This window comes from Mixophyes fleayi, chromosome 3, assembly GCF_038048845.1.
Source record: "Mixophyes fleayi isolate aMixFle1 chromosome 3, aMixFle1.hap1, whole genome shotgun sequence".
Classification (NCBI taxonomy): Eukaryota; Metazoa; Chordata; class Amphibia; order Anura; family Limnodynastidae; genus Mixophyes; species Mixophyes fleayi.
Window position 1 is genome coordinate 27,948,888 of NC_134404.1, and position 24,777 is coordinate 27,973,664.

General features: G+C 36.9%; 1 protein-coding gene across 2 annotated transcripts in view; it reads left to right on the plus strand.

The window, feature by feature from the left end:
* LOC142143432 (cytochrome P450 2K1-like) overlaps positions 1-24,233 on the plus strand; it is a 59,875-nt gene extending 35,642 nt beyond the window's left edge. For both annotated transcript variants that reach the window (XM_075201272.1, XM_075201271.1), the window contains 5 exons: positions 1,493-1,669; positions 13,847-13,988; positions 18,633-18,817; positions 21,315-21,456; positions 23,713-24,233. In XM_075201272.1, the coding sequence (XP_075057373.1) occupies positions 1,493-1,669; positions 13,847-13,988; positions 18,633-18,817; positions 21,315-21,456; positions 23,713-23,891 (825 nt within the window). In that variant the 3' untranslated portion in view covers positions 23,892-24,233. The remainder of the gene's footprint in view (positions 1-1,492; positions 1,670-13,846; positions 13,989-18,632; positions 18,818-21,314; positions 21,457-23,712) is intronic.
* The last annotated feature ends 544 nt before the right edge of the window (positions 24,234-24,777 follow it).

The following is a 24,777-nucleotide window of genomic DNA, read 5'->3' on the forward strand; positions in this document are numbered from 1 at the left end:
AGAAAGGCTTTAAGAAAAAGGTGGGCTTTTAGGGCCCATTTGAAACTGGACAGATTAGGGGAAGTTCTGATGGAGGGAGGGAGCTTGTTCCAGTGGAGGGGGACAGCGCGGGCGAAGTCTTGAATACGCGCGTGGGAGAAGGTTATAAGGGGGGAAGAGAGGCGACGGTCAGAGGCAGAACGGAGAGGGCGGGATGGAGCATGAATAGAGAGGAGGGTGGAGATGTAGGGCGCAGTGGAGTTGGCGAGGGCCTTGTAGGTGAGTGTGAGGAACTTAAAGAGGATTCTGAAGGGAAATGGGAGCCAGTGAAGGGCTAGGTAGAGGGGGGAGACAAAAGAGGAGCGGCAAGAGAGGAAAATAAGCCTAGCTGCAGTGTTAAGGACGGATCGAAGGGGATCGAGATGAGAGTGGGGGAGGCCAGTGAGGAGGAGGTTGCAGTAGTCCAGGCGGGAGATGATCAGAGAGTGGATAAGGCATTTGGTGGCATCTTGGGAGAGGAAGGGCCGGATGCGAGCGATGTTGCGCAGCTGGAAGCGGCAGGATTTAGCAAGGGAGAGGATGTGGGGGCCAAAGGAAAGAGAGGAGTCGAGGATGACACCAAGGCAGCGAAGTTGGGGGACAGGGGAGGTAGAAGAGAAAGTGGAGGGGGAGATTTCTAGTCGGATGGCCTCGATTTTAGAGGAGAAGAAGGAGGCGAAATCGGAGGCAGTCAGGGTGGAGGGAGGGGGGGAGGGGAGGGGGCCAGGAGAGTGCTGAAGGTGGCAAAGAGGCGGTGGGGGTTAGAGGACTGGGAAGAGATGAGGGATTTAAAGAAAGATTGTTTAGCGAGTGAGAGGGCAGAGCTAAAAAAATTAATTAAAATAAAAAATTAAAATTAGCTAAAATTAAAATTAGCTAAAATTAGCCCAAAACATTGTTGCAATCACTGGTGATCGCAGTGCCCAGTATATTAGCCTTGAATATTATTGTCAGAGAAATATCTGTCTGCTGAATAATCACAGACATTCTATATATAAAACATACAATTGTTCCCTGATTAAAGAGAATACACACCCTTCCTGAAGATTACAGGTTACAATGATTGAGGCCCTGGTATAGTTATGCATGATTCACATAGTTGCATATCCACGTATCTGTAGTACTGTCTGAATAGTTAGAATAATGGGCAGGGAATTTCCCACTTAGCAGGAGTGTTAATGCAATTACTCTGGTCAGTCTGAACAATGATATAATCTGTACAGTCAGGATGTCAAATATACATCAGAGATATAGAAAATAAATGACTTTAAAAGTTCTAAACAAAGTGTGAAATTAAAGGTTAAATAGTCAATGGTCTTTAAAATTCATTTTAATATGAGGAAATAAGGTACAGCAAAATTCCCTTTTTCATTTCAAATAATTTTTTGTTTTAACATAAATCACAATGATGAAAAAGATCTAAACTTTCAGTATAATTTTCATGTTTGTTTAAAATAGCATTTTTCTTTTGAAGCTGTACAATAGTTTTCCAACTGTGATGGACTGGCTGCCAGGTGACCACAGAAAAATTTTTGAAAACACGGTGAAGTTTGAAAACTTTCTAAGAGCGACATTTACAAAACAGAAGAAAGAACTGGATGTAAATGACCAGAGGAATCTGATTGATGCATTTCTGGCTAAACAGCAAGAGGTATAAATTACATATTATCATTTAACATTAATTACCTATACAAATAAATGTAAATAAAAGCATTAGTGCCTCCATTTCAGTCCCCAAATGTGTGTTTACTAAATGTCCCTATAGAAGATGTATTCTTAAAATAATAATGCCAGACTCTTTTGAGTTTAAATATTGTGTATTGCAAACTGTAGTACAAAACAAATTTAAGTCGTATATGTAGTGCCGGTAGACATGATAGCCTGCACATATGCACTAATGTCAGGGATTGATAAAGCTTTGCTCACAGTGAGACGAAGGAGCAAGAAAAAAGTGAAACTTAGGGAAGAGGAATGACTGGATACTGGCAGTTGATGTGTAGCAGTTGGAAGAGGAGAAGGAGTATGGAGGAGAGGAAACAGTACTGAACAAGGGATACAGCAGTGCTGAGAGAGACCAGCGCTGTATAGAAAGAGAGAGTACCATAACAGGAGACACTATAAGCTGGACTGCTGTGAGTGGAGCAAAGCGAGAAAGAGAGAGACTGATAAGTTCCCATGTTTCTTATATTATTCATGTGATTGGACTGAGCCATATTCATTAGCTATATATAGATAGTTAGTTAGAGTGATTGGACTTAATCAAATCAAGAGAAAACAGCAAAAGTGTTCTGTTATACAAGTAATATTTACAGATAGGACATTGTCTTGCACTCCAGGCTGCCAACTGCTTTATATAGGAACTGAAAGAAGAAGGGGTCTATATTTTATCTGCCTTGTGATAATGATGCATATCCATATATATATATATATATAGGTGCACAAAATGTTGTAGTGTTTTTTTTTTTGTTATGCTTATGCTATTGTATTGTTTCACTATAGTAGTATAATTTTTTATAAAATTATAAAATAAAATTAGAAAGACAAGTTTGGAGTGAGAATATTTCCTTTGTGTGTGCCTGTGGTCCAGTTTAGGGGGCGGAGGGTTCCTTGGTCTCTCTCTGGTATTGCTAACTCCAGAACACTACCCCAGAGTCCATTTGCAGACAGGATACACAAAGATTAGTACACACACTCTAGCCGAAGAAAGGGGGTGTTACATATATAATATAAATGTAACTTCAGACACTGTTAACAAATGCTTTTGAGATTACATGCGGTCATGTAACTGCATGCTTAACTGTCCTGTCTCTCTGAGACATGAGTGCTATAGGTTCTGGGTTTGGGAGCAGTGAGGTAAGTGCATGTTTTTATATTGAAGGTAATGATGAGGCATTGCTAAGGGGTATAAACATGTGAAACAGCTGTCTGTCAAATATCAGGATTCCACTGACTGGTAGGGATTGAAGCAGAATTTATATTTTATATATATGCCCCAAGTTTATATTTTTATTAGTAATTTGTTAAATTGATGATAAATATAATGTAGTAACACCAACAAACAAACTTGCACTGTTTCCCTTCTTCAATTGTATTGATCTCCTTTAAATTTGAAGTTGAGTTTTTTCACATCTTTTAAATTCACTATAATCTAATCCAGAAGTGACCCCCTACATACCAGCAATGCCCCAACACATTTACACCTGCATTAATTGATGATCAGTTTTGTCCTTTGAGCCCATGCAAACTTTTTAAACTTCTTTAGTACACATGTATTTCAACTCATGAATAACCTAGCAGCAATCTATTTATAACTGGGTATGATGAAAAATAAAAAAATGCAGAATTATTCACCCCAAAACCCTAAGTGAAACTCTGTCCTCACTGGTTACTTACCTGATGTCTAGTGTTAAGCTCCTCTAGTGGGTCACCCAATCAGTGGCGGAACTACCATTGGTGCGGCAGGTGCTGTGCACCAGGGCCCATGGAGATAATGGGGTCCGCTGCATGGCAAATGCAGAGGGTCGGGGGCCCCGGTTCTCTCCTCACCACCTCCTTACCCCAGGGCCCACAGCTCCCTAGTTCCGTATCTGTTCCCAATATCTGCCCCCCTCTTTCATGCATAATTTCAGTGTGTGGGGAGCAGACATTGCTGAAGTCTCCTTTCTCTAGTAATCTCAGGCTCATGGTATCCATTTATACTGAAAACTCTTCATAAGGAAAAAATAAGATATGTTGTTTTAAGTATGGCAAATGTGAACACAATTGAAGGAGAAAACTATGGTTTCAATCTTTCTTAAACAGGCCACAAACTTTACATTGTTCAGTGACGTAGCTGAGGAAGGCAGCACACAGGTTTCATTGTATAGTATTGTATTGTATATATCAATCATTTTATTTTTAAGGCATTTAATGTGAAAGAAACAAATTTGTATTAGAGGATTATTAGGCTTCTGATATAGGTTTTGTACACAACTGTGTTATAATTATATTTTTGCAAGAGGAAGATCCAACTAGATGGGAATCTCTGCTGGACTTGGTACTATATAATAGAAGATAAATTATACCTAATATACAGACGAGCGAGAATTGTGAAATTTGACTGGAGTTTGAAAATCATTTTTGTAGCTCCCTTACAAAAACCTATGTGTGTTTTGTTTTTGTTTTTTGGGGGGGGGGGGGGGGGGGGTTGGACATTGAGTCAGCTCAAAGAAGCATCAAAGGTTGGTATTTGTGCTTTATCTAAGAGTACATGTCCCAGTCTACAAATGGGATATTTTTAAAAAATATTCTAAATAAATATTGTTGCGTGTTTATGCAGTACCATATGGCAATAATATTTCTAAGTAGAAAAGGCAACAAATGTGGTTAAATAAGAAAGCAAATAATTTTTTAAATCTAAAAAAGGACTGATCTCTTTATGGAAGGGCAAGAAATGTAACAAAATATATAAAAATTAAATTAGCTTAGCAAAGACTGAAGTTGAAAAATGACATGTTTCCAAGTACATCAACTACATAACGAAATTAAACTTACAATATTGGGTCACTAAAGGATAAAAAGGGAACATACCTGCAGAAGTGTGCAGAACTATGTCACATATGCACTCCCATTAACATTACTTGTCTACACAGTAGAAGGTTTAGTTACACCTAAACAAGAGGAGGACAGATACAATATCTGGCCCAGATGACACCCATACATGTGCACTAAAGAAATACATTTTGCAATTAATAGATCTCTATTTATTTAGAGACTCCATAACAAGGTCAGTGCCACAAGATTTGAGGAAAGCAGATGTGGTACCAACATTTAGAATGGGAGCAACAGGTTCAACAAATTAAAGATTAGTTAGTCTTGCATCTGTTGGGGATAAATTATTTGAATGGACACTAAAGGACTCCTGAAACATATTGAATAAATTATTTGAATACGCTGCGTCAGTTGGTTTCATACAGTAAAACTCCTCATGCCAAATAAATATGTTTGGTTTTAAGAATTGATGTGATACATTTTGATTTTGCAAAAGTGTTCGATACTGTTCTACATGACAATATGGAACAAAAAAGAATAAAATTGAGTGCACGTTGTAGAGTACTGGTTAATGGATAGAAGACAAACTATGTAACTATTAAAGATGCTAACTGACCCCCGTGTTTTGATTTTGGTTTTGGATCTGGATTAAAGAAGTGTTTTGGTTTTGGCAAAACCGCCTCTGCGTGTTTTTTGGTTTTGGATTTGTATTTGTTTGAAAAATTGCTAAAAGATGCTAAAATCACATAATTTTGCTCTTTTTTTTGTAACTACATTATTATTAACCTCAATAACACTAATTTCCAGTCATTTCCAGTCAATTTTGAAGACCTCATAGGTCATGACTAGCAATGCAATAGCAATGACTCAAACACACAATTCCTCTGAAGAATTCTTAGTCCCGCTGCTGCTGCTGGGGGTGGATCTTCAACCCAGAAGTAGACCAAGAAGAAGACTACTACTAGTTTACAACAATTGACTGTTAAACAATCCTTTGCAAGAGGAAGCAAGTATGAAAGCTGTCACCCAGTTGCAAAGCGGATCACAGACGCCATGGCAACTATGCTAGTATTAGATCTCCGTCCAATATCCACATTTAATGTGCCCGTTACCAAATTCCATCACAACATCATTTTACTAAAAAAGCAATTGCTCACCTGTACCCGAAGGTTTCATAACATGTAATTATTGCGCTACAAAATGCCATTTTACCCAATGTACACTTAACCACAGATATGTGAACAAGCAGAACTGGACAAACTAAAGATTATATGACTGTGATAGCCCACTGGGTTGGTGAATTGCCTTCAGCAGCAGGAACAGCAGCAGCATGTACCCAACAACGCCAGATTTTTGAGAGGCAGGCTACTCTGTGTATGATCGACTACACTAAGAAGCATACCGCTGACAACCTGTTTGAAAAAATAAGGGATTGTTATTGCAACACGGCTTATCCCACTTGGACTCTCCTCAGGATATGTCATTTCTGAAAACACCACCAATATTGTGAGAGCATTACAGCAGGGAGAATACCATCACATTCCCTGTTTTTCCGCACACAGTCAACTTGGTGGTACAGAGCTTTTTAAAAAATGACAGTGACATGCAGGAGATGCTGTCTGTGTCCCGTAATAATTCAGGTCATTTTTGGCATTCTGCAACAGCATGACGGAGATTATAGCAGCTGCGAAAAGAATAGAATTTGAGGGGGGATGTACTTTACTCCAGCACAGTGGAGAATACTTTCCATGTTGGGCAAGGTGCTGAAACCACTCTAAGTAGTTATCTTTGAAGTGAGCTCAGACACTGTTAGCTTGAGTCAAGTGATACCCCTTATTAGACTTTTAGAAAAGCAGCTCAAGAAATTGAAGAATATGAAAACAAAGCATTTCAGCTAACTCTGTAGGACTTAAAGATCATGTAGTTTATTTGCTTCACCAGGATCCGAGCGTTATCTACAGGTTGAAATCGAATCACTACATCTTGGCAACTGTGCATTATCCTAGGTTTAAAAGCTATGTCTTCTCTTTCTTTCCAACTGACCCAGATCTCAAGAGATGCATTGAGCTGACAGCTCAAGTGGTACATGACACGATGACGTCCCCTCAGTTTCTTTGGAAACTGCTGCTAAGAAAAAACTTAGCTTTCCCAAAACAACCAGTGGTGATGCAGATGAGTCAGCACTACATTTTCACATTTGGTCTGGTCTAAAAGAATTGGCCAAAAATCGTGACAGGTCATTAGCAGCCACTACCGGCAATTACATCAAAGTACAGAGACTACTGTAATAGTGGATTCCAGTGGGGATAAATTAGTATTGTGTGAGGATGATGTACACACTGATGAGGGTGAGAATGATGACAGTGTAAATTGCAGGTGCTGGGATCTAGCTGAGAGAAGGGAGCTAGCTGCTGCTGGTATGCTTGTTAATATTTTGGGTAGAATGGCATGTTGGCAATTTTTTGTTTTTCGACAGGTAAAAGGTTTTTTTTTTACATTTTTGTTTTCCTAACTTAAAACTACTATGCACTTGAATATAGGCTTTAGCACATGACGTAGAGTGATTAGAATCATCATGACTAAGACTGGAGAGTGACAAGAACACTGCTATCCCTGTTTCTGTGTGACCACCGGCACTGAGAGTGGAGAGTGACAAGAACAATATGACTGGAGACTGGAGAGTGACAACAACACTGCCACCCCTGTCAATAGCACAGAGCAATGTGACTGGATATGACACAGAAGAATGTCACTGGAGATCTTTAAGAACACTACCAGCCCTATTACTTGAATTTCTGTTTAAGCACTGAACACTGCCACCTCTACACTGTACTGGAGACTACCAACATCCCTGCTACCCCTTCTGTGTCTCTCTGTGAAATGCCGCTGGATCTCCGTGGAGGACGGTACTTACAGAATCCTAATCACGCGAGATCCTATGACGCAACAATAACGTTTTGACTAGTTTTCACTTCCAAGGGCGTGCGAAAGTACCGAGCTGGTCCGGTACTCGATCGACGATGGTTGAGTTGGCTCGGTTGACCGAGATCTGAGCCCGAGCAATTCTAGTGACTGTACATATTGCTAACTATGTGATAGTAGCACAATTTCTCACAAATTGAGGTGTGAAGTGCCAGAGATACAACCTTCAAGTTCTACATGTTATTCACCAATAAGCACTATATTTGTAAAATGAATAGATCTGGGATGACAGCAGTCAGCTCATTCTGTTGTGTGTTGTGGATGCAGTAGGACTGAAAACACTTATGACCAAATTCCAGTTTTTGCTGTCATGTGGAATGAGGAAAATATTCCACAGTATAATTTTTTAAAAATTGCTCTTCTTTATATATAATATATATAGGTATTATATAGGTATTTGTGGTCATTTTCTAAACTGTACTTTGAAAAGTGACAATTTATACTATACATGCATTAATGTGTGTAAATATATATCTATCTATATGATTGGAAGTGGCCTCTGTTGTAAGAGCCTTCCTGAAATGTCATATCTAATTCCATAAATACTGTATTTAAGTGCTGCAATTAAAATTTCTGATATGTTTTCCACAATACACCATGCACCTCAAAGATTGCGAAAACAAATTTAGAACAATGTTTCATATCACTCTTATCTATGCACACATGGTTGCTTATCATATGTCAAAAAATATTAGTCACCATTGGATAGTACTATTATATAGTTTATTAGTCATTAATGTATGTGCTTTATTATACATATATATGTGTGTGAAGGCAACGTCGCTACATATTTATTCAATAATAAAATAAGAAAATCAGTCTTGATCAAATGGCACAGGTTTTCACATTAAAATAAAAATCATAGTCTCTTCTTTTCAGATGTGTAAGGTGGCAGCTGTTTCTTAAAGACACCTTTTGGTGAAAAAGTGAAAAATCTAAAAATAAAATAAACAAAAAAGAAAATGGGCCTTTAGTGTAGCCAGTAAGCGTACCACAAAAGGCTTGTCGCACTGTACATGACAATTACAGTAGTATACAATAAACAGACAGCAATGATCCATGACACATTACAAATTACATGATAAACAAAGTAATACATAGACCAGGCTTTCTGATTAAATAAATTACACACAGATAACCTGGTAATGCAGATCAAGCTATTTACGGGACAGAGAGTGATGCTAATGTCCAATGTGAAGAAGGCCTGGGCTCAAGAAAACAGGGCTAGGGAAGCATGCCTGAATGTACAGAGGATAATGGAATAGTAGATGGAGAATATGAAGAAAGAGGGCCCAGCTCATGAGAGCTTACATCCTAAAGGAAAGGGGAAAGAAAGAATTAGAAAATAAAGAAATAGGGTGGTACCAAGTTGGGGAGTAGAGTTGATAAAAGGGAGTTAGGAGGAGGGATGATAGGCTTCAATAAAGAAGTGACTTTAAAGGACACACTTGAAACCTTGGAGATTGAGAAGGGGGAGGTTTGAATCAGTGCTTTGAAGGTGGGTGTGAGGAGTTTAAATTTATTTCTGTAGGCCACAGGGAAACATTGTATTGACTGGCAGAGAGGGATGGCTGAGATGGGAGAGAAAAATAACTTAGACAGTGGCATTGAGGATAGAATTGAGTGAGGCAAGGTTGGAGTAGGGAAGGCCAGAGAGAAGGAGGTCACAGTAACCAAGGCATGAGATTATATGGAGTAATTAAGAGTTTTGATGGCTTTCATGGTGAGAAATTGTCCGGATCTTGGATGTATTGTGGAGGTGGTAGGTATTTCAGAGGGACTTAATGTGAGGTTTTAAGGAGAAGGAGATGTCGATGATGAACCTTAGGCAGCTGACTTTAGTGAAAGAAAAGAAGGTTCTGTTATTAACAGAAAGATAGAAAGAGGGAGGTGAGAGAGTCATGAAAGGGGCAAGACAATAATGTCCTGTGATGTAAACTCAAACTCCCTGTATACAAACTATAAGGAAACATGGGACATACAAAATCAGTGCTGATTCTCCTTCCAACATCCATGGATTTAATCACTCTCTGAATATAATAAACATAAGTTTATATCTCTTGGAATAAAACACTGATTGTTAATTGAAAATAAGTGTTACTATGAGCCTATTTAATCTTTAAATACCATTAAGATAATATAAAGAATATCTTCTTAGGGATAAGAACTATTTAGATAATCTTATCAGAGAGCCAAATGAGCTACAATTACATTGCGCAACCCAGGAATGAAATCTTTTTTTTTTTGCCTATTGCATGTTTATTTCTAGTCTGATGTTTGTTATGTTCTCTGGATTCTACAACACATGCTCTGTATACCTTGTGTATAGACATCCACTTCTGCTCTGCCTGGACATTACTTTACTAATGATATTGCTTTTCCTACTGTTTCTGCTTTGTCAGTTTTTATCAACACTTGTACTACTCTACACTGCCACAGCAGTATTGTCCGAACACTGGAATTAAAACGTAGACATTATTTTGTGGTGCACTATATTGCTCAGTACTCTCTACTGCCAAGAGTAATGCTGGTTGAACTTGGGTGCTGTATTCCCCCCATTTCATCATTCACACCTGCTACATTAGTATACTATTGTTATTATTATTTTATTATTATCATTTATTTATAAGGCACCACAAAGAGTCTGCAGCGTTGTACAATGAGCAGGGAGAACAGTACAGGGTAACAGTACAAGTCAGCAGAGAGCAGGTGCAAAGGGAAAATAGGTAAAAGTGACCACCAGTGCACAGATAGAGTGGGAATGGCGGGAGGGAGGGGGGTGAAGAAAGGAGGCTGAGCCTGAGCCCACAAGTGTGGGTGCCACTAACTGGATCGGACAAAGGTGCAGATGTAGAGGCAAGGGAGAAGGGGAGAGACAGTGGCAGGAGTCGAGAGATGAAAAGGAGAAGAGGGGGGGAGCCGAGGGCAGAGGTAAAGAGGAGGAAGAGGACATGAGGATAGAGGGCCCTGCTCAAGAGAGCTTAAAATCTAAGGGACCAGGGGAGAATGACAGGAGACACAGAGAGGGAGGATAGGGCAAGGGGATCAGATTGGTTGCTATAGGCAACATCTCCACTTTTTCAAACCCGAACTTTGATAAATTTACCCCTTAGTCCCTTTTCAGATAAATAAAATATTATATATCTTTTATATAAATCAATTTAATTTAAACATTTCTGTGGTAACTAAAATCTCTTTCCCAATCACCATAAAAAGATTTACATAGCAGGACACGAAAATAATACTCATTGCTGTCCAACATTGTTGTAGATAAAAATTATTTCAAATTATTAATATTATTAGCATGATTAAGATGTATTAAAATAAAATGATTTAGGTCTTAATTAAAACTTAAGAGCACAAAAAAAATGTTTATTTCTGAGTTAAATTTTCATCAGGTTTAGAAACTCCTCTACATGCATCTGATGCTCAATAGATGTATTACGGACTGTATATTAATTGCAGCCCAAACATATTCTGTCTTCCATTCAAAATATTTAAAATATATTAGCAATGTTGCTGTATACTTTTTTTTAAGAAAATGTATTTTGAAGCCTGAAAGGTAAGCAAATCTATTCTACCAATGATTTTGTCTCCCAGATGAATTTGTTAGATTCTTATGAATTGTTGGGAGATAATAAAATATAGGAATAGTAGGGAGTTCTTGTAAAAGATATTGATATTCAGAAGTATCAACTCCTTTTTCTCAAATAGGAATTGAAAAGCTATTTTAGAAGAATTCAAAAGTCTTCTATAAAATTGTATAAGATATTGTGTCATTATAATACAATTAAATTTATTCTATATTGCCATGCGTCCACCTTTATCACCTTTTTTGATAGTCAGGTTGTCAACAATGTTTTTTTTTAATGGCTAAGTTTGACTGATTTTTATGTATTTCCCGGTGCTGATTACAAAAGTAAGGTCTGAATTTGTCTTAAGGGATCCATTTTTTTTTTAAAAAAAAATCGACATATTTGTTTTTTAAATCCATACATTTTGCTCAAAACAACCTGGCATATAAGATTTGTATTTACTTTTTTAAAAATGATTTATTTTTGCTTTATGACTTTCATAATGAGCAAACAGTTATGTTGAATTCATTAGCTATCCCCTATAAATCATTTATTTATCCATAGGCAGAAAATAAAGTAGATAACTCTGGTGCATATATGATGAAACTATATGAGTCACTCCTCTGAAACTGTATCAGTCATGCCTCGATTTTCAGTTTCAGTTTATAAGTATACAATGTGCATACTTCCACAAAATGCCTTGTAGTTGTATAAATTATCTAAGCAACTTTTGCTACGTGTGAAGTGAATTAACTTTCAAGTCGCAAAAAAGAATCGTTAGTACTATGGTAAGCAAATCATATGAGTTCTACTTTGGGTGTAAAATCAGGGAACAGGACATATCTTGGCCCCCTGATATCTGTTGTGTTTTGTGTGTAACTATGATTAACATTTGGCTGAAAGGCAAATCTAGTCACATGCCATTTGCAGTTCCCAAGAGAACCAAAGGACTATTACACAGACTGTTATTTTTATATCACAAGAATCAGTGGAATCACAAGCAAGTTTAAGAATTCAGTTAAATATCCTGATATTCCTTCAACCACAGTGCAGAGCTACCTATCCAAGTGCCACCAGAAGCATGGAGCTTAGATTCAGAAGATGTTGGTGATACAGAGTTTCCTAGAATAAGTGAAGCAAAAATCAAAGAGGGGATATTTGTTGGACCACAAATACGAGAGCTATTGAAGGATGAAGGTTTTGATAGAAGCTTGAACGAGTCTGAGGCAGCTGGAGATGTATGTGACAAACACGGTGAACACTCCCACTAGGACATGTCAATGATGGAAACTCGCTACCAAGGAAAATGGAGTCCAAATATGCTTGTAGATTAGTGTTGGAGACTAAAAAGGATGTTCCTCAAGCTAAATACAGCAGAAAAAGCGCTAAAAGTTCATTTTATTTGAGTTACCTGCAAATGTATTATATTGTGAATATTGAAGAAATAAATTTGACAAACAGATATGAAATCAGCTCAAAAATGCTATAAGAAACACTCAGATCAATTTAATATTCGAAAAGTAACATTTTGTCGACTAGTGTTATTCAAAAAGTTCTTTAGGGCTTGTTTTTCTGAAATAGATTCTCTTTCACTTTATTTTCCTTATCTGTGTCAAATAAATCCCTTTTAACCATGTCCTAAAATATATTACTGTGGTTACACTTTTACTCTAACGGATCTAACTTATACACTAGTTTAAGGCCCGATTTAGAGAGGTACTGTGTATCATTTGAATTCCTTATAATAGAAAGATCTTTTTTGCAAAGTATCTTTAACAGGTCAGGTGTGTTTTAAAGGTCAGGCAAATGTCACACCTTCCCCTTAATAAAGTTATTTCATGATAACATAGTGTTTGGTGAAAGATTGAAAATTCCATATCTCCCAGTATCTAATGAAGTACATCTTCTCCCTTTGGGAAACTTCCGTCTAGTGGGAATACTAATCCTCCTCCTTAGTTGAATGCAAGGATTGTAAAGGGGCAAATTTATTTAAGTATTTTTAGGTGGAGACGGAGATTTTAGTCTAAGGATATTTCTAGTTTTTAAAGGAGGCCTAGTTAGTCAGTGTTTGTATAGTATTTCTGTGTTTTTAAATGTCCCATGGTCCCCTATAGTTTGTATAGAGAAAATTTAATTTTTAATAACTTTCCAGGAAGTGACATAATCATAATGGCAGTTATCATGCAAGCAATGTATTTTCCCTGATGAAGTCCCCAAACAGATGACATGCATAGAGTAGCTTTTGGACTACCACTGAGGGATTTGCCTTCTGCATACTCTGTTACACTGAATGAAACTGTAGGAGTTAGGACCTTGGAAGGGGTTGAAGACCTAGTACTTTATATATGGTGCAACAGATAAGCTGACAATACTTTTATTTTTATGTATGTTCAGTTTTAGTTATAAATCTAAGAGCGAACCATTTACCTAACTTAAAGTGCACTTCTCTACTGTTTCTTCAGTTCTGAGCAAGTACCTCATGATCAAGTGATCTAACTGGGAGTCCTGCAAATTCAGATATTAACCAGTTAAGCAATCATTTGATTTATACTGGGTACACTGATAGATAGATATATATATATATATATATATATATATATATATATATAATATGTATATATGGAAAATCTTTCATTTTAAAAATCAAACTTATTTACGACACTAAAAGGACACCTTTTAAGGTAGTATTCTTAACTTTTAAGAAGTATTCTGTATAATAATATTCTATTTATATTTTGCAGGGGAAACCAGAATCCAGTTTGTATTTTCACAATGACAACCTCACGGCACTGGTGGGAGATCTTTTTGCTGCAGGAATGGAGACCACCTCTACCACTCTGAGATGGGGCTTCCTGCTAATGATGAAATACCCAGACATACAAAGTGAGAACTCTGCATATTTATATATATATGTTAATGCACCCCCTACTGTGAAATATAAGGATAAGACAAATCACCTAGGAGTTCTATGACCATAAAAAAGTATAAGGCCGCAGGTTGAGTGTGAAATTCTGAGGTTCTCATAGCTGAGAAATGTGATTTTGCTAAGCTGATACCATCTTGTTGCCTTTTTGTAATTTTATAGTTTAAAGACAGCTTAAATGCAGCTAGTTTGTAGAAGTTATTCATTATTATCTTGCTGTTTGCAAGAAGCTGTGTCCATGACCTTGGATACGGCAGACAGGAGATAAACCACTACCTCCCCCTTGGGAGAATTCCTGTGAGAATGTAGCAAGGCTTGTGTAAAGAAAGCGTGCACAATGAGTGGTTAAAACCTTTCGGGGTGTAGTTTGCTGAAATACGTCATTTTGTATAATCAGAGTGTATTCAATTTAGGGGATGCATTAATTCTTATACATGCATAGTAATTTTCTGGCAAAGTAATAAAACAGTTGAGTATTTTTATGATAATTTGTTAGATTAAACTTTGTTATAATCGATGTTTAACTACATATTTTCCTTTTATAAAGAAAAAAGGAAGCACAGCTGTTTGTGATAGGTTTGCATCTGTGACAGATTGTACGGGGAGGGGATGGGTCCAGGACTGGTGCTGGCAGTTTAATGTCCAGCTAAGGTACCATTGATGTTGAACTACTGGAATAAAGTAAAGAAGCTCCATAGATAGTGTTCAGCACACTATAGGAAAAAGTGTGATATATATTACATGCAACACTCTGGCATGGATGATGTACGTTCTAACATGGCCACCATTATGAAACATATTATCTTTAGCTAGATGTGCAAAATTTGAATAAATTTTCTACAAAATATTCCCCTCCATCCGCATTTAGCTACTGAATTATCCAGCAGAATTCTTTCCTAAAGTGTTCCGCATAGAAATCCCCTAAGCATTTTTGCTCTGTCTGGAATTCACACCCAATTACATAGCAGAATAAATTGACTATCATTTAAAGAGCTTAATTTTTACACCATAAGATTTCTGAGATGCCAATTTACAAATCCAGTCCTCAATGTCCATTTCATGGAATGTCAAAGCATAAGTGAAAGGAGATTTTATCTCTGGAACTTTTTGTCTCTGATGAATGGCCAAAGGTCTCTGCTGCTAAGTTTGATTTGCATGAAATGTTGCTGCAACTTCGCTCTGTCAGTGATTTACAGAGATAAGGATATGTATCACAGTTTATACATAAATTCACATGATTCATGTATCATTAATTAACCCGATAATATGAGACAACCATGTGTCATAGAATCATATTTTTACTGCATATTTTTCCATTGGAGCACGCAGTGTTTTTCATGGTAAACACTTGTGGTGAAGCTTTGTCGGAATTATTACTATCTAATATAACAAATCGTATATCTAATGTACAGTGAGGGGACATTATGGGAATAGTGGTCATAACATGATAGCTAGTGGTGTAAATTTGACTCTAAAATTTCATAGAACAATTTTCAAGCACATAATCAGCAATAAAAATCAAACATAGGATATTAGGTCACTATATGATAATGCAGGAACATTATTTTAGAAGGTAAAGCTGATTGTTTTAAATGTTTTTTTTAAATCTATATTCACAAAGGAAAAAATACCAGGAAGTGGGTTATGTAGGAGTTGAATATATACACCAATAAATGTTATGCCTAAAACCGATTAAAACCGGTAAAGCACCTGGTCCTGATGGCACCCACCTATGTGTTCCAAATTAACTAAGTTTAGTAATTGATAAGTCATGACGCCAATCTTTAATCAGGAAAAAAAAATGGAAATTGGAGACTATAGACCTGTGAACCTGATGTTAGTCATGGGTAAATTATTTGAAGGGATTCTGAGGGGTGTGGTACTGAAATATATCTGTGTGGAGTTTGTGTGTTCTGTCTGTGTTTGCATGGGTTTCCCACACACATAAAAAGATATTGATAGGTTAATTGGCTGCTGACAAAAAATGAAGCCAAGTCTTTGGGGCATATTCAATTCCGATTTACAGCGGCGATTCATATAAAGCGCCATTATGGTAGCACAATATCACACGATGTTGCAGTACCGGGACCCGTGCGGCCACGCATAATTGTGGCCGCGGATCGTAATTGAATATGCCCCTTTGTGTGTTAGAGAATTTAGACTGTAAGCTACATTGGGAGAGGGACTGATGTGAATGACAAATATTCTCTATACAAAACTGTAGAATTGGTTGTGCTATATAAATTAATGATATTATAGTAAATAAATAGATAACACAGTGTTAGTATAGTTTCATGCAAGAACAACTCATAATGCCTAACACATTTTGATTATTTTCTTTGATAAGGTAAGTTTCAGATTGGATCTTGGTAGTACAATTGATGTGATATATGTTGATTTTCTGAAAGTGTTCAATGCTGTCTTACATAACTTTCTGATATATAAGACTAGAGTATTATGTATATGGGAAAACATTTGCATGGATAATAAAACTGATTGAATGCTAAAAGACAAAGGATAGTTAAAAATAGAACATAGACTGGACTGAAGTTCTAGAAAACAATTATCTACAAATTTTTTCATATCAAGTACCCATATAACAGGGAATGCTCAGAGCCTGTCACACAGGAATAACAAGTCTGAAGAAACATTTATTCAACATTTCCTGAAATTAATTGCTCTCATCTAACAGGGGAGGAGTGTTCTGCATCAACGTTAATCTCCCAAAAAGCTGTGACATCACTCTTAACTTCAAGTAACTTTAAACATTTGATCTATGAAAAGTAAAGGGCATGGTCAGCTGTAAAAGGTGATTACTGTCTACTGCCAAAAACTCACAAGTTATTTAGTAATTTAATCCACTTTGCTATTATTCTCACTGGCTTAATGACGGCTTTAATGGCCTTGTGTAAAATTGGCCCATAAATTTATGAGATTAGACATCACAGGACATTCAATGGCTTCATGATGTGGTACATAGTATAAGATTTAATGCACATGAACAATTTCAACTTTGCCACCCCTGGTAGTTACACCTCTGGTTTTCTATGTCATAGATTGCTGCCAATGCTCACTCAGGCATGCATTAATTTTGCTCAACGATTTTCACCATTAGTGTCTTGTAAGGTAATTCCCAAGGCGCCTGAAAGTGGGGTCCTAAAATGTTTAATCAAACTGACAAAGTGTAAAACCTCATACATCAGCAAACCATATCTACCTATAAATATAACATAACATGGTAGATAGTGAGTTAAACGGGATATTGGGTGTGAATATAGTTCATTAATATAGATGATACAAGGTACTGTATACCAAAAATGTCTTTAATAGATGTAGCTGGTTAGCTGATATACAAAAAAAACAAGTCCTGGTGCAATATACGTATAGACATTCTCAGAAATAAAAAACAAAAAACAAACTGTGGTGGGTTCCTGATAAGATGAAGATAACTGGGCAGCATCTTGCAGAGAGATCTGAAACCAGAATAGCCTGAGGACCACAGGGATAGCTTGAAAAGACAGTGGAGAGACACATCTTCTACAACATCTGAGGACTTTAGCCGGCGGCAGTGTCTATCCGCTACGGAATTTCAACACATGCGCATGCTCAACAAAAGGATTGCGAGTGCTGAAATTGCTCTACACATCTGGGAGGCAGAAACTAGTGCAGACTACACTAGAAAAGAGCACTCAGAACCAGAGAGAGTGAGACGCTGTATCTGTAAGTAGGGCGAGTCATTATCACCCGCAGTTTGTTTGTGTTTTTTACATCCACCTCTGCTTTGTTTTAAGCAATCTTTATGGACACATCTTGGACCTTACAAGAGATTATCTCTATGGACTCACTACGTGGACATTTTTTGTGCCATGCTTAAGGAATCCATTGCCATAGGATTGTTATCTGCATCTTATAAGGAAACTACTACAGTTTGTTTTTTGCTTTGTATTTCTATGTCTATACATATACTGCACCAGGACTTGTTCTTTGTATATCACCTACATCTATTACAGACATTTGTTGGTATACAGTACTTTGTATCATCTATATTAATGAACTATATTCACACCCAATATCCCGTTTAACTGACTATCTACCATGTTAACTTATGTTTATTGTGAGATATGGTTTGCTGATGTATGAGGTTTTACACTTTGTCAGTTTGATTAAACATTTTAGTACCCCACTTTCAGGCACTTTGGGAATTTTTTGCACCTTGTCCCACCTAGGGGGTTTGGAACACCCCTCCTCCCATTCTATATTTCAGGTACCACCATACACACTGTCTTAGGGAGCGCAGACAGCCATATCTTTTTTACATCTTGTAAGGTAATGCCTATAATGTAATTGATGAACATACTGGTATATAAAAACATAGCTTGAATCTATACTATTTATGGTGTGTGTATTAAGAGCCCATTGTATGTTATTTTATGCAAAGCATTGGTGAGTTTTACCAAGTTAATTTAGTATGTGTAGAATATATATTCCTTAAAGGAAAACTTACTGCACTTGTACACATCTGTAACTTGATTGTTGCTACAACTCTGAGTAGTTTATATAGATATGTGACATGAATTATAATTGAAGTCCAATTTTTCTGACAGAAAAGGTGCAAAATGAAATTGAAAGAGTGATTGGATCAGCTTCACCAAAAATAGAGCATAGGAAACAAATGCCGTACACTGACGCCGTCATTCATGAAATTCACCGGTACGGTGATATTGCAACGGGTAATCTCCTGCATGCAACTTCTCAAGATGTCACATTCAGAGGCTATTTTATTCCAAAGGTGAGTGTCAAATTTGTCAGAGGATATTATAGGACCGCACCTGGGGTCCTAATGGATTTACACATCAATATTCATAAAAAGATATTTTTACTGAAACAAATCTGTTAAAAATAAACACACAATAGGGATAATAAAGTTAAAATAAAGTGTTTATTTGAAAAAAAACTGCACTGTCAAAGATAAGTGCTTGATATGAGGCAAACACAGAGGGATTGGCAAAATATTCTTCTCCCCTTTCTTTGGGTGGGGTACGATATATAGGTGGTGGTGTCACCGAAAGTGATTACCACGATGGTAGTAAAACGAAAATGACTTACAAGAAAGATAGGAGGACTGACCTTAAGAATGACAGATCAAGTGGGCGGCACACTCATAAGAAATCACGATCCCCAGTAACAACGACATGTTTTTACTACGTCATTTTCAATAGCGACTTGTGGCAATCACGCTTTTCATCCCATCTAACTATTACACTAAGGCTTAAGTGTATTAGGTGGGATGAGAAGCGGCATTGGCACTTTAAATATAGTGAGACACAAGTCGCTATTGAAAATTATGTAATAACATGCCATTGTTACTGGGGATCGTGATTTCTTATGAGAGTGCCGCCCACTTGATCTGTCATTCTTAAGGTCAGTCCTCCTTTGTTATAAGTCGGCTAACTCATTTTCATTTTACTACCATCGTGGTAATCACTGTCGGTGTTATCAGCACCATTACCATGACTACCAGCGCTTTCTTTATACACAGAGCAGCAACACGCAATTGACTCCTTTTAACTCGCTGTAGAGACCAGTAGGCTACTGATAGCACAATTTCTTAAACTCGCTTCCACAGTGATGCAGCAGTAGATGTCCCAAATTCCTGTCTGCCCTTCTTGTGTGTCCATCATTTTGTGTTATTTAGGAGCTATTCATCTCACCGCTAATCTGAAGGAAGGAAGCTGAAAACTCTCCTCAGGAACTTATGAGTTAACTGCTTGTTGCTGTTCTCTGTACTGTTATTTGGGCTGTTTCCCAGCACAGACTTAAGGAGAAAAAAATAAACAAAAAATGCGTCATGTAAAAAAAAAAAAATGTGTAACTAGACATTTGTTAGCCAAATTACAATTTTTATATGGGCCTCCATCTACCAATCAATGGTGAATTAACACAGATTTTTGCATAAGGATTTTATGTAACAGCCACAGTGACTTCAATGTTCATTGCCGATGCAATGTCTGTTCCTCCTTTAAAGGAGGATCTCCATGGTCTTCTTGGTTATGTGAACATGACTCTGTGTCCAGCAACAAGCATGATACCAAAGAAAAATACTACTCAAAATTGGCAGATAAACACCACAGAGAATACAGATAAGGACACAGTAGCACAAACATGAAAGCCTTCTCCATAAACAGAAGAGTAAGAAGGTTCAGTTAATGTAAATGGTGAGGGACAGTCATGGTTGCAAGCAGCTGAATGTCTTAAGGTTCCTACAATGACTAATCCATCTTTCATGTTTCCGTCTTCCACTGTCTCCCTTCACTTACCATACTGCACCACTGGTATCCTCACAGAAATACCAGTCACCAAACGTTAACTAAATGATTGGCTGATAATGCATCTGCCTTACAGAAGCCATACACACTTTACTCATTATTGCACATCAGCAGCTACAATTATTATACTGCTACCTTATGTATCATTTGTTAACCCCACATCTTGGGCACCACGGTAGAATAGTGGTTAGCACTTCTGTCTTACAGCACTGGGGTCACGAGTTCAATTCTCGACCATGGCCTTATCTGTGAGGAGTTTGTATGTTCTCCCCGTGTTTGCGTGGGTTTCCTCTGGGTGCTCTGATTTCCTCCCACACTCAAAAAACATACTGGTAGGTTAATTGGCTGCTAACAAATTGACCCTAGTCTGTGTCTGTCTGTCTGTGTGTCTCTCTGTCTCTGTGTGTGTGTGTGAGTGTGTGTCTATAGTAGGGAATTTAGACTGTAAGCCCCAATGGGGCAGGGACTGATGTGAGTGAGTTCTCTGTACAGCGCTGCAAAATTAGTGGCGCTATATAAATAAATGATGATGATGATGATGATCTTAGATTGTGAACTCGGGATCATCTTCGCCTTCTGTTTAGTGCCATTGTTCATAATGTAATTGCATTATGGTACCCTCAACAAAAAGCGCTGCATAATATGTCAGCACTTTATAAGTAAATGATAATTATAAAAGGCCAGACTGTTGTTATTATAAACAATAAAAATATGGTTCAATGTATATCACTCAGGCTATAAAATCTGATCAGGCAATGACTTCATTGTGTTTTATTAATGAAAAAATGAAAACACACGATCTGTCCAATTTGGTAACGCAAATGCAGTATATGGTTAAATTGGCTACACACCGCCTATTTCAAATTTTAGGTTAAACAACTGGTACAATTTTCTCTGTTTTCAACTATGTATTTCTGATTCTGTTTTATTCATGTGGTTTGTAACTGACTTTTTCTCCAGGGGACTCCTGTTATAGCATTGATTACCTCTGCACTGAAAGATGAGGCCTACTTTGAAAAACCACATGAGTTCTACCCAGAACATTTTCTCGACTCACAAGGACAGTTCAAAAAAAATGAGGCATTCATACCTTTCTCATTGGGTAATACTAATTCTGAACAGAATTTTTGAAGGATAATTTCAGTGATGTGCAGGAGACCAAATTACCTGTAAATGTTACCTGACTGGTCCTTGATCAGTAGTAAAGATTTAGAAACATAAATTTCAGTTAAATGACTTATAAAGAGGAACCTTCCACACAATTGTGAACCTTAGATCTACAACCTTGTTGGCTTTTAATAGTCTTAGGTTAAAATAACAGTTACCAGGCCTACTGGCCATTAGTCAGATGCTAGGCACCTGATACAAGAAATGCACAATGATTAAAAACAGAAAATGCTACAATTTCTATGTATCTATTCTCCCTACATGAGGAGGATATTTTTTTAGTTGTTATTGGAAGTTTATTTTAGTGTAATATAACATATAAGAATATTGTTGCTATTTATTAGTGGATGAACAGTGCATTTAATTATGTGGAAATTACCTTATTTGTCGACCTAGTGCATATGTAGGTGCATACCTACATTGCTATTTACTAAAGTTCTGTGTGTAAAATACAGCCTGAGATGGAAAGTTCCTGTCAGTCAATAGAACATACTTCATATATCCCATTAATTTAATTACAGAGTGTGAAGATACCTTGTATCTTGTAAGAAGCACCAATGTTGTTGCGCTCATAAGTACTTAGAGGTGTTATGCAGCTATATAAGTCTAGAACACATGCTGTTTAATTCTTTAGTTCTCTGGTGTTTTGACCCTGCCTGAATGCTGATTGTAATGGTTATCTGTCTGTCCTGAACTTGGATTTAGAATTGGACTGTTGTCTAAGATTCAGGACCCTTGGGCCTAGTTGAAGCAGGACTGAAATGGAACCTGTAGGACTTGATGATCTTTCCGCGCATTTAGAGTACTTAGAGTAACACAAGTAGTATAGGAGTCATAGGACCCGAGTCTGTGCCTGAGTACTGAAATGGAATCTGGTGTAATAACAGATTGGAACTGTTGGTAGGAACTCAATTCCGGCACCTGTGGCCAGGCACATGGGACTGTAAGGGGATTTTAAATGTGGGCCCAACACCGAATATTTTAGTATGGATTCAATTTGATTATTATCATTATAACTTGTGATAAAAGGTTGTATTGAATTAGGTATAATCAAATTTGAGGCATTGGGTCTTATTTTTCATTCTGAACTTTTTGGTATGCATTGATTAGCAAATCTATCATATATCCTCTTTCAACAAACTTCAAAACTAATACCTCTGATTGTTGTTCAAATATCAATGTAATCTTATAAATTGTGAATAAGGAGTATTGGCCTTCCACAGTTTAAAATAGGCATTAGTAGTAACTCGGGAGGCCTTGCAGCATTTCTGCTGTAAATCCAGAAAAAGTATGCAGAAAAAGTCCAGAATAAAAGGGGAATAAGTATCGTAGTATATAAGACCAATTAAAAAAAGAAGTCATCTCTATAGTGATAATATATACAAAAGTTTTCTATGCATTATGTCCATAAATAAAATATATATTTTCCTTTGGTATCAAAGGTAGGCGCCATCGCTCTTGAGAAGAATAATGTATAGACAGCTTAAAATGTAAAATATTGTGTGGTCACCTGAGGTGCCAAATTGGCACACGTCACTGTAACAGTCATGCAATTGAAATTGTGCATTTTTTAATATGTTTTATTATATGTATAATTATTTTAATAATTATTAATAGATAGGAACTTTGCAAATTTTCAACAATGTTTAACTTTCCATAACCGAACATTTTTTGCTCTACTTTCTCTTTAAAAAGTAAAATCCTTCAGAACACTGGGCCTGATTCATTAAGGAAAGTACTCATTTTATTACTTAAGTTTTCTCCTGAAGAAAACCATGTTGCAATGCAAGGGATGCATATTAATTTATTATTTTGCAAGCAAGGAAATACTGGCTTTTTTTTCCCTAGATAAACTTTAAATTTTAGTGTACAAATAAGTTATCAAGTATTTGTGTGCTACGTGATAAAACAGCCAGTATTTTCCTTATGTGCAAAATAATAAACTAATTTGCACCCCATCATTGCAAAATGGTTTTGTTGCAAAAACTTAATTAAGAAAATTTACTCAATTTCTTGCTTAACTTTCCTTAATGAATCAGACCCAATATGGATTTAGTTCTGTAAGTAATACTTGAAATATATTAATAGAAAATAAATAAACTTTTAAACTGTAATGCATGTTCATTTTCTTTAAAAAGAAAAAAAAGTATCATGTATCTGCTAATAATGTTTATTATTTTGTGTGTCCTAGGTAAAAGAAGCTGTGCTGGGGAAAACCTGGCTAAAATGGAGCTATTTTTGTTCTTCACAGCGCTGCTGCAGAACTTCACATTCAAGGCTCCTCCTGGAGAAAAACTGGACCTCACCCCTACACAGAGTTCTACTAACGCCCCAAAACCTTATGAAATGTGTGCTATACCTCGTAGCTAGAACATGTTTTCAGAGACGCTCATTTGAATGCTATGCCATAATTTAGACTTTTAGCATTTTAGAAAAATACAAATTCTATCTGATATTGATATTTTAGTTCAATTTTAAAGTGAAGAAATACTTCTAATGTAATGTTGCAGCAACTGGTTATGGATTTGGAATTAATGCCTCTGATGCATAAACGTTAATTCTTATGACCAATAATACTGCAGAGCATTCTACTCTTCTACAGCCATGTGATGCAGGAAGAATGTCTAGCCATGTATGTTATAAAATACAATGGTAAGGAGGTTACTTGGGGTATGGTTAAAGAACCTGAGATTGGGGAGTCCCCTTGAGCCACTTCTTTGTGGAATCTGAACAGTTCTGATATGATTGAGTGTGCAAAGGTTGATAAATATGTGATAAATTAGTGTACAACAGACTTGCATCCAGGACGCTGATAAGACTGTTTTCACTAAATGCAGCAAGGTAGATGACTTATGTGCAAAATAAAAAATAATAAAAAAGCACCACTTGCTTTTTAACATGGTTTTGTCCAGGAGAAAACATATTTCTTTTTTTGCCTTATTTTCCTTGATGAATCAGGCCCCATATATCTAAGCTGTATTCTCTGGGTAGCGTTGTGATCAAAATGTTCTAATCTGCTCGATATGCTTGTATGCTATCCGGTTTCAGTATTTGGCCACTTAGTATATCAATGAATGACAATAAGTCTAATTTCAAGCAGGCAACAACTTGAAGGACAATACATGTGATGATTACCTTATCACATCGAGTGGCATGTGGGCGGCAATTGGTATAAGCTGTACACTGGCTCAGCTCTTTGCCCAAACTCCCACTTTTCCTTATTCTCTCAAATATAAAGCAGTGGATATTTCTGAAT